The 11919-nt window shown below is 37.9% G+C and overlaps 1 protein-coding gene across 1 annotated transcript; it reads right to left on the reverse strand.

Moving 5' to 3' along the window:
• Positions 1-11310: 11310 nt before the first annotated feature.
• LOC113325221 lies at positions 11311-11697 on the reverse strand. The gene has a single exon (XM_026573432.1). It carries the CDS (start codon positions 11695-11697, stop codon positions 11311-11313), a length of 387 nt encoding a protein of 128 aa, XP_026429217.1.
• Positions 11698-11919: the final 222 nt, after the last annotated feature.

Here is an 11919-nt window from a genome sequence, read left to right on the forward strand (position 1 = left end):
AATGTAGTACCAGCGTGCTTGTTGTAATTTTGAAAGTGGTAGTAAAAGTTCGTTGCTCGGACTTGTAAAGATTTAAAAATAAAAATATATACACAATATTTGTCACAATGGGCGAGAGGTACTGGGACTAATGATTCGGCCAATCTTCATAAATAGGGCTCAATGATTTATTCTCGACAATAATCGCTCAAAACATAAATTATATGGACTCTTATTTTTCCGAAGTAGATTTTCAAAACATTGATTGTAAGTCCTAAGCATGATGTATCAAAACACCTAAGCCAAGCATACATCATCAAATTAAATAACAACCAATTAATTCAAATCATATTTAAATTTTAAATTAATACAAAAGTCATAAAAAAGAATTAAATGAAATGACCCCAAGTATGAAGTTTGGCCTCCTCCGTCGTCCCAGTGTTGGGTTTTAGCTCATCATAGTAAAAATGCTCTCAAAATAATTATTTATTGCTCAAAAAGTGGTTTACAAATGATGAAAAGGTATAAAACAATTGAACAGAAAAATCGCAACAGAAATAACTGTTGCAAAGGCGCTGTTCAGCTGTTACAAGAAGAACGATAAATGATAACTGCTGTTGTACGACGAACTACGACCCACGAGTGTGCGTCTTAGACACTGTTGATAAACGACTGCTGCTGCGAGTCCGTTCTTCGTGTTCGTCATCTTCATCAATGGCAGCAGCAGCAGCAGAGAGAAATCATGGTTCTCGATTCTGCAGCGTTCCTTCTCTCCTCCCAACTCTCGACAGCCTCTCTACTAAACCCAAGGGGTCCTTTTATACCCAACAACCTTCAAAATATCCTTGATTTAATCCCGAATATCTTCCAATATTCTTCACAGCCATATTCGATGTTTCTTTCCCTGTGGACTCTGTTCACGCATTAATGGCAGATATTTCGTTTTTTCAATCTTATATGATTACTCGAGTATCTTCCACAAACCCAACAGAGAACTCGATATTCTCTCTCTGTTTCCAAAAATATTGATATCCCCTGTTTGGACTTTGATCTTCTCTCCCGGTCATTTCATCCCAACTCGGCCTGTTTAGCCTTAACAGGCTTAACCCAATAATTTCCTGCGATTGAATCTCGCTAGAATTCCTCCAACAATCCGACCAAACTTCAACAGCGTCTGCATGTTTTCTTCCCACCAAATTCATTTTTTTTGAATCGTGAATATGGTGTCCCCTTAGCAAACAGTGGTGTCCCCTTAGCGATTTGGGTGGAAATAGTAATTTTTCTGGGGTTCCTCCGGGACATTTATGGGGTTCTTCCGGTGCATTTCTGGGGTGCCTACGATACATTTCTCCGGGGTGTAAAACACTGCTTTTTGAGCCCATTTCGCCGCAAGGGCTTATTTATCTAAAAATTCCTACAAAGACATAAAAGAACACAATAAATACAAAATTGAGCACTAACAATACATACAATAGAGACATATTAGACACTTAAATGCGTCTATCAACACCCCCAAACTTATTATTTGCTAGTCCTCGAGAAAAATTTATTCTTGAAAAGTGACCGGGTTAATCTCGGGTGGGTTTATCAGAGGTGTACCCACAAAAAACCAATACTCCAGACCCTAGATATCTACGCAGAACCTTGGAAAGCACTAAAGAACCTCCTTGGTTGGCATACAATTATTGACTCTAAGAGGAAGAACCCTGATGCGAAATTCCAATTGCTGTATACGAGTTTGCACTCAAGCATACTAAAATTCATATAAGTGACAGAGCTCTACTAAGATAGTTTCACGATGGACATCATACTCGGAGTCAGACTAATCACATGAAAAGATTAAGAAGATGGAAAAAGAAAAATGTAGATGGTTGAAAAGCGAACGGTGTTTTCCATATCTGTCTGAAGGCCTCTGCTAAGATGAACCTAACCTAAATGACTGAGATACCGGTCTGACTAATATTAACACACTGGCATATACAAGGGAACCAGTGGTCAATAACTTAAATCTTGATCAACAAACTGGCAAATACAAGGGAACCAGCAGTTGACTACACATAACAATAACCATTTTTATTTTTTTAACTTAACGGCATGAATAGATCTTTTTGATCCAAGCGCATGCTTCTTGTCAGCATATTACACGATAGTTCCCACGGGTCCTGCATTCCACGCTTGCTTAGGCGACGGAAACAGGGAGAACACACGCATATTGCTATCCAAGTGTTAATACTTATTCCGATTGGTCTAACTGGTCCGATCTTTTTTTTTTATTTTTTGGAAAAGGTAACTCAGTCATTCTATTTCACCCTAGCAAAGGTAACAACTTGAATCGTGTGCCCCACAAAATCACTTGAAACAAAAGAAAACTAAAAATAGAAAGTGAAAAGGACTCGACAAGATATGGGGAAACTATCATGTTATTTCTAACACCTGAGCTCTGTGCTTTTATGAATACTCTATAGATGTTTCCATCTAGTCAGATTGGTTCCTCAACTCCTAAAACAAAAATGTTTCCATCCACTTAGATTGGTTAGTGCTATCCTTAATAGGCGTAAATTTCTAGGCTCTGGAGTTTATTTATTGCAACTAAAAAGTTTCTCCCATACCCCCAAACTTAAAATTAACATTGTCCTCAATGTTCTAAAGATGAAATTAAAAGCATGAACAAGGAGAGACAGTTACTATTTGAAGCAAAAGAGTGAAGGAAGGATATTACCGGGTTGCCTGAGATTGGGTTACCTCCCAAGAAGTTCTAAGTTTAAAGTCTTCAGCCAGACATCAGAAGGAATTAGTCACCTCATAGAATCATATAGAAGTAGTCCGAATAACTGTGGGTCATCTGGATCAAAAAGTATTACCCACAAGAAGAGGAAACTGCAACAGACCAAAAAGATGCCAAACATACCCTTGTTTAAGACAACTACATCTAGTTGTGGCTCAGGTTCAGGTTCTATAACTGGGTCTAGATAACAGGTTTTCATCGGTTGGATTTCCTCAAAGCTAAGATCTGGTTCAGGTATTAGAGTCTGGAAAAACTCAACTAAGAACTTATAAGCACATAACAACAACCTGAATAACTGGGGATCCTCTAAGTCAATCAGATTTGACTCACACAGCTGATCACAATGAAAGAGGTGGTCTTCCTGAAGAAAATGTGTCGACCCTAATATCCTAAAGTGATTAGGTTTAGTCTCAAAACTTAATAACCGACACATCTTAAAATCAAAAGTTCCCACAATTGGTTGAAAAGTTTTTGGTGGGAAAACAAAGTCAATCTTGGTATCATAGCCTGGGTTAACCACATCAACCATAGGATGGGTTTCTAACAACTGAGCTTCTTTATGGACATCATTAGGTTCGGAAAAACGTGTATGAAGATAATCTTGTAAGATGGTTGAGGCACAAATGTTAAGTCCTACAGGAGGGTACTTACTAAGAGTTAAAACACACAGAGAATGATAATCACCCCCAAACTTAGAGTTTTCTGTGTCTCTAGAAAGATTAGTCACAACTTCCCTAATTTCTAGGTCATCAGATTCCTGGAAATGGTCAATAGATTCTTCTAAGTTGGGTTCATCCTCACTCATTTCTACGAGTTTATCATCTTCTAAGACTAGTGTTTCTAAATCGCTAGATTCTAAAACAGTATTCTCAGGGTAAACTCTTTCCTCTAAACCATCATCACAATCATATAAAGGATTATCAGTGAAAGGCTCATAAACTAAGGTTTTAATCATAGTTACCTCCTCCGATTCACTAATAGGCACATCAAATAATGGATTATCCAACATACTGCAGGATAAAGGATCATGAACTACATCGTCTAAAACGGTGGTATCTCTAGTTAAATCCTCGTCCTTTTGAATAGGTAAATAATTATTAAAATTATTTGGATTTTTATTAGAAACAACACTATCATTATAAAGCTCAATCGGAGTAACAAATTCCTGATCACTATGCCTACATATTTCATGTTCTTCATCAATATTATCCTCATCATAATCATCACTATAATAACATGAAAAAGATCGAACCTTATCAAAACAAGTAGTGTTACCAATTCTAACCTCGTCCTCTAAATTAGGAAAACAACTATCCTCATTTTCAAGGGTACTATTGGAAACACTATATTGGAAATTAAGACTATCTTGAGCAGTTCTGTTCTGGGCCTCTAATAAAAGCTTTTGAATCGACTCACATGGCTTCCTTATGGTATTGTGTATAAAAGGTTCACTCATGGGTGCATTTTGTTTATTCATTTCTAACACAAACCTATTTGTATTCTCAGTTAATTGTTTGAGAGACTCTTCTAGAGGAAGAACAGGTTCAGAAGGATCATAATAGGGACTAGTTTTCAATAGTTTGATTGTCTCCTCTAGAGACGAAGAACTAGTACTATAATCTTCTTGCTCGTAAGACTGATGCATGTGTGGATAGTAATTGGGCTCACCAGGGTATGACCCATATCCTTCCAAAGGATGGCGTTCCCAACCACTATTCCCAACATGGTCATAAAAAGGATGATGTCCATATTCAAATTCAGGTCGATATTCATTGCATTGACTTCTATCATACCAGCTCGACATTCTTAATTGCAAGGGAATTCTACACAACCACAAACAAGGCCGACTCGACTTCACTAAAACAAACCTAAAGATTTCTAGTAAACAAAAAGCATGATGGCTCCACTTAGATTGTTTCTAGACCCGCTTCTATCTTTCGAAAGGCAATTCGTTGCAATTTGAGAAAACCCCTCTGGAATCAATCCGAGTCAAAGTAAGTTGAATTGAGGAGAGGGAAGCTCAGTGGAGCTTTGATACCCAAGGCCTCATCGCTATCACAAGGCGGCGCAGTCACGCATTCAACTCACAGAAACCATCATGAACTTTGGAGTGTGCTAAAAGAGCAACCAATATTTTTCGAACGAGTTTCCTATTAAGCTTGTTACCCTATCGGTCTCGTTCTATTCCAAATTTTAAGCTTGGGTTCGCGTTAGGTTTCGTTTTCCTAAGGCGGGCAAGAAGGGAACGGTGATGAAATCCGAACCCTTATCTTGTTTAGGCCAGGCCTTGCCCTTTACTAGGAAAATAAAGACAGTCTGGTTCGTCCTCAAACAATTATCACCTTAAGGCAGACAGTAACCCGCTTGCAGGAGATTCGCGGGTGTTTCGATTGGACTTACCTCCCGTACCAGACGGGCGATGAACCGTTGTCGTCGACTCGGGCCACGACTCCTATGCCGTGTGCGAACCCGAGGGGCCGAGACGATATAGTAATCGTCGTCCTTCCCTGCACACAGTTTATATAATAATTGTTTTTTAATAATAATACCCTTACGTAAGGTTAAAAAAAAAACAAAGTCCAATTGTTTAAAGTCCAAAGTCCAAAATAAATAAATAAAAAATTACAGTTTTCCTCACACACTCTAAAAAAATTACAAATTAAAAATTAAATCCTAAAATTGTCCTTTTTTTCTTCTCTTTTCGCTTTTCGCTTTAAGATTTTTCCTCTCCAAGTCCTTAGTTTTCACTTTGAACCTGCAAAATAAAGAAAAAAAGAAACGTAAAAAGGAACAAACAATTCTAAAAAAAATAATAAACTTAAAAAAAATAAATCAATCTATATACAAGTCCGCGTCGGCGGCGCCATTTTGTTGTAATTTTGAAAGTGGTAGTAAAAGTTCGTTGCTCGGACTTGTAAAGATTTAAAAATAAAAATATATACACAATATTTGTCACAATGGGCGAGAGGTACTGGGACTAATGATTCGGCCAATCTTCATAAATAGGGCTCAATGATTTATTCTCGACAATAATCGCTCAAAACATAAATTATATGGACTCTTATTTTGCCAAAGTAGATTTTCAAAACATTGATTGTAAGTCCTAAGCATGATGTATCAAAACACCTAAGACAAGCATACATCATCAAATTAAATAACAACCAATTAATTCAAATCATATTTAAATTTTAAATTAATGCAAAAGTCATAAAAAAGAATTAAATGAAATTACCCCAAGTATGAAGTTTGGCCTCCTCCGTCGTCCCAGTGTTGGGTTTTAGCTCATCATAGTAAAAATGCTCTCAAAATAATTATTTATTGCTCAAAAAGTGGTTTACAAATGATGAAAAGGTATAAAACAATTGAACAGAAAAATCGCAACAGAAATAACTGTTGCAAAGGCGCTGTTCAGCTGTTACAAGAAGAACGATAAATGATAACTGTTGTTGTACGACGAACTACGACCCACGAGTGTGCGTCTTAGACACTGTTGATAAACGACTGCTGCTGCGAGTCCGTTCTTCGTGTTCTTCATCTTCATCAATGGCAGCAGCAGCAGCAGAGGGAAATCATGGTTCTCTATTCTGCAGCGTTCCTTCTCTCCTCCCAACTCTCGACAGCCTCTCTACTAAACCCAAGGGGTCCTTTTATACCCAACAACCTTCAAAATATCCTTGATTTAATCCCGAATATCTTCCAATATTCTTCACAGCCATATTCGATGTTTCTTTCCCTGTGGACTCTGTTCACGCATTAATGGCAGATATTTCGTTTTTTCAATCTTCTATGATTACTCGAGTATCTTCCACAAACCCAACAGAGAACTCGATATTCTCTCTCTGTTTCCAAAAATATTTCTATCCCCTGTTTGGACTTTGATCTTCTCTCCCGGTCATTTCATCCCAACTTGATCGCTAAAATCATTTGCATTCGGCCTGTTTAGCCTTAACAGGCTTAACCGAATAATTTCCAGCGATTGAATCTCGCTAGAATTCCTCCAACAATCCGACCAAACTTCAACAGCGTCTGCATGTTTTCTTCCCTCCAAATTCAATTTTTTTGAATCGTGAATATGGTGTCCCCTTAGCAAACAGTGGTGTCCCCTTAGCAATTTGGGTGGAAATAGTAATTTTTCTGGGGTTCCTCCAGGACATTTCTGGGGTTCTTCCGGTGCATTTCTGGGGTGCCTACGATACATTTCTCCGGGGTGTAAAACACTGCTTTTTGAGCCCATTTCGCCGCAAGGGCTTATTTATCTAAAAATTCCTACAAAGACATAAAAGAACACAATAAATACAAAATTGAGCACTAACAATACATACAATAGAGACATATTAGACACATAAATGCGTCTATCAGTGCTCGCTAATTTATATACCACGCCGGTTTTGAAATTCAAAATTCTTTAACTCCTGGATATTTTTGTTGGTGTACCGGCATGGTAAAGTTAGGAGTGAACCATGCCGGCTTAATATTCCATAGAATATTCGGTGGTAGGTAAAAAGTTTACTACGCGCCGGCATGGAATTTTTGGTTGAAGACCATGCCGGTAAATGTTTCAAAATGGGGATATTGTTAGCCGGCATGGAAATAGTATGAATATGATGTCGGTATTGATGGTGTCGGCATGGTATTCATACTATTTCTATGCCGGCACAGAGCTTTTTCAAAGAAAAAATGGCGGATTCAAAAAATAATAATCAAGTTTTCGACTTCTTAGCAGCATACCTGTGTATTAGGGATGCTTGTATGTTGAACCGGTTTACTTTCTTGAGTTGGTTCTTCAAAAAACACTTCATGCTCACAAAAATCATGATCCAAGGGTGTTGGTTCTTCATATATTTTCAATTGTGAGTTGTTATCATTAATCAAAGATTGAAGATATGCTTCTTGTTGTAGTTGAGCTAAAGATTCAGCAGTCGCAATTCTCTCCTCACAATCATCTTCCATTTTGACAAAAAACGTTCCCTCTCAAAAAAAAAAATTCCCTCCTTCTACTCTCACCACACTCACACAAATTCAAATAATAATACACACTAATCATTTATCAAAAATCTTAAGATTTTACTAATTATTATTAACCACTAAACCTGATTAGTGAGGGTTAGATTAGGAATTAAAAAATTAATTAGATAAAGGGTGATCTTGATTTGATATTTGGATCCAGTTTTTGTCATTTTTTTCCTTCCCCAATTAGTTTTGATATCCCAATCGCGCCTTTTTTACAAACTATCAAGAACTAAACAAACCTTAATTGAAATTTAAAATTACACTCTTAAAGAAATTAAAAACTCTTTATATAATAAATAAATAAAGTTGTAGATGCTTACACGAATGCTAAAGGATATTCCCTCTTCCCGAAAAAAAGAATGATCATCAATCATGTCCAATAATAATGGAAACGCAAAATAATTAATAGAATATTGTGGAGGTATTAAAACATAAGATTCAACAAAACTTTGAGAATGAATAACAAGAATATTAGCACAAAAGTGCAATAAACAATAATGAGTTCCGATCTTATTTTTCTTAAAGAGCTCCGGCGAAATGAGCTCCGGCGGCGATTGAAAGCCAGCGAATTCAATGGATTGGTCTCATTCCCGGCATCCTTTTGATTTGATTTCTTCCATTTTTTTTCTTCCCTTAGATTTCCGTTTTTTTCTCCACGGGTTTTTTGAGTTGCTGCTACCGGTTTTTCTAGGGTTTTGTTTTTCAATTTTCGTTTTAGGGTTTATCATCAGCTGGTGTTTTTTCCTACCATGCCTACGTCTACTCGTTTTGCTGCGGTTCGAAACTCTCAACCTTCCACATCCCAGCCGTCTCCTTCATCTCCACAGACCACAGAGCTTCATCTTACGATTCCAAGAGAGGAGCAGATCACTTACTACCATTGTTCGTTCAAACATCTCAATGGATGCAACGATGGTGTAAATGGCAGGGGATATGCCAGGGCTTCTATCATTAGTCACATACACCGTAAGCACTTCTCGGCGGTAAACAAGAATAGTTGCAGAGCTTCCATTGCCGGTGACTTGCAGGTTTACGAATCTGTCGAAAGGGTCCTCTCACAGCTTCACATGTGGCTATACAGTACGTGCATGAGCCTGCACGCTTGGAGATCTCCCTGCAAAGGACATAGAGGTGATCATCGTGATATCATCCCTGGACCACTTAACGGTACTTCTGCAGAATTCGTCATCCATGGTATTGGCAAGCCGAAGAGTTAAGTCTTACCGGTTTTGGTTGATGCTGCTATAGTTGCAGAGGTGAGTAGTGTCGATGCCCCGAAGGTTGAGTCTTTCTCCTTGTCAACCGAACTCCTCAACGCTGTTTTCCAACGGCGTTTCACCACTGTTTCCAGTGTACCGCATCAGTGCAGACTCAGTTTTTCATGGACTTTGAAGAACTGCCTAGATAGTGTGCTTAGCAGACCGGCTGACTTGAATGCTTGGTTACGACTCCTGCTCCTCCCAATTTGTACCTTGTCTCTCTACAAACCCAAACGCACAGCGGAGAAGAAGTCGAGCAATAGGAAGAGACTTCAAGTTGTTGCGATTCAACAAGCTTTATTGATTTGGAAGGAACCTAATGGGTGTTACACGCTGATATCAAAGCTTTTGCATCAACCGAGTCATCAACACACTAAATGGCACAGTAAGAAGAAGCCGGAAGCTGCCAACCTGAGTACCTGTCGTAAGAAGATTGGTTATGGACATTATGCAGCTGAATCCGGGTTTTGTCCTCGAATGGCGTTGCCCCTCGCGATGATAACACCTTGGCTGAGCTTGAGGCCAAACATCCGGCTTCCCCTCCACCTTCCATTCCGAATACAAGACTGTTGCAGTGACCCCATAACTGTCGATTCAAGAGCGGTCTTGGGTTCCATTAAGAGTTTCCCAAAAGGGACTTCGTGTGGTCGTGATGGTTTGCGTGCACAACACTTAGTTGATGCTTTGAGTGGCGCAGTAGCGGCAGTTGCAGACGAGTTAGTGGCCTCCATTACAGGGGTAGTCAACCTTTGGTTGGCAGGTAAATGCCCTAGTTCTCTAGGTGAATACATTGCCAGTGCACCTCTTACGCCACTACTCAAGCCAGAGGGAGGACTTAGGTCTATTGCGGTTGGTACCATTTTAGTGTAGCACAGAATAAGATAGAAAACAAACTGGTTGCTGAAAGTAACAGGGTAGGTTAAGTTTCGTCAGAAACTTAATAAAGTTCGATTCAAGTTATCAAGACTTTAGGGTTTGATAATAAACTTGAATAATTGATTAATAAAATTGATAATAAGATGTGTTTTCAAAATAAGGAGGCATAGCCTTTAAATAGGTTCTCAAGAACCGACTAAACAGAAAAGAAAAGGAAAGCTAAACAAAACTAGGAAAGAAAAAAATACTTGCAAGGCAAGTAAACCGAAACTGACGGAATGGATCAAATGTTATAGTTGATACAATTATGAGGGATCAACTGTCATAGTTGATACACGCTCAGGAGTCAACTGTCATAGTTGATACATAAAAAGATGTACTACATCAGTCCCCCCTTCATGAAAGAAACTCGTCCTCGAGTTAATGAATAGAAATAACTTCATTCTCTCCATGAAAATTTAAAATTTCTTGCACATTAAATATATTAGAGATGTTCCAATTGGATGGAAGATCAATAACATATGCATTATCACTGATTTTCTTCAAAATCTTGAATGGTCCATATTTCTTTATCTTGGTTTTATTGTAAGTCCCATTAGGAAATCTTTCTTTTCTGAGATGAATCAAAACCAATTCTCCTTCATCAAAAGTCTTAAGTCTTCTATGCTGATTTGCATCTTCCTTGTACTTGTTGTTAGAATCTGCAAGCTTTGACTTTACTTCTTGATGTATGAGTGAATCTTTCTCAACAAAATTGTCTTCCTTAGCATTTGATTTACGCATCTTGGGAAGCACCACCAGATCCAAAATATGATTAGGAACCTTAGAATAAACAATCTCAAAAGGTGTCTTACTTATGGATCGATTGACTGAATATAACAAAATTCCATGTTAGGGAGGAAATTGTCACATTGCTTCTCTTTTCCGCCAATAACCTTTGCTCCAATCAGATTCCCTAGAGATCGATTGACAACTTCAGTTTTCCCATCTGTTTGAGAATGAGCAGTTGTACTATACTGAAATTTAGTTCCCAGACGCATCCATAAAGACTTCCAAAAGTAGCTCAAAAACTTAGTGTCTCGATCAGAAGTAATTGTCTTGGGAATTCCATGCAGACGTACTACTTCTTTGAAGAATAAATAAGCAACATTGGAGTCATCTGTAGTTTTCTTACATGTTATGAAGTGAGCGATTTTTGAGTAACGATCAACAACCACCATAATAGAATCATTCCTTCTGGAAGTACGTGGTAAACCAAGCACAAAGTCCATACTAATATCCACCCAAGGTGCATCAGGAATTGAAAGTGGAGTATATAATCAGTGTTCTAAATATTACCTTTAGACTACTGACAAACATGCATTTTTGTACGTACTTCTGTATGTCTCGTTTTATTGAAGGCTAAAAATATCGTTCCTCAACCAAAGCAATGGTTTTATCACGTCCAAAATGTCCTCCTAAACCACTTCCATGTAATTGTTGGATCAAATGAAGACGTAAAGAACACTGTGGTATACATAAACGATTTCCTTTAAAAAGAAAACCATCATGAATGAGATAATCATCAACACTGCCTGTTGAAGAACCACACTTTTCCCATAGATTCTTAAAATCTTTATCTTCACCATACAGATCTTTCAAGAAGTCAAAAGCTAAACTCTCATTTTTAAGAGTAACTAAAAGATGAGCTCTCCTACTCAATGCATCAAAAACTTGATTAAGTTTTCCACTTTGATGTTTAATGGAAAATGTATATTGATTGATAGTTGATAACCACCTATCATGCATCCTATTGACCTTTGCCGAAGTTTTTAAGAACTTGAGAGCTTGATTATCAGTGTTAACAACAAACTCACTATGAATAAGATAAGGATGTCAATTCTTAAGAGCTTGAACAAGAGCAATTAATTCCAACTCATAAGTTGACCACTTCTTCCTTGTATCTGAATTCTTTTCACTATAATATGCAACTGGATGTCCTTCTTGAGATAACACAGCACCAATGCTAAC

Source organism: Papaver somniferum, chromosome 11 (assembly GCF_003573695.1).
Source record: "Papaver somniferum cultivar HN1 chromosome 11, ASM357369v1, whole genome shotgun sequence".
In the NCBI taxonomy this organism is placed as follows: Eukaryota; Viridiplantae; Streptophyta; class Magnoliopsida; order Ranunculales; family Papaveraceae; genus Papaver; species Papaver somniferum.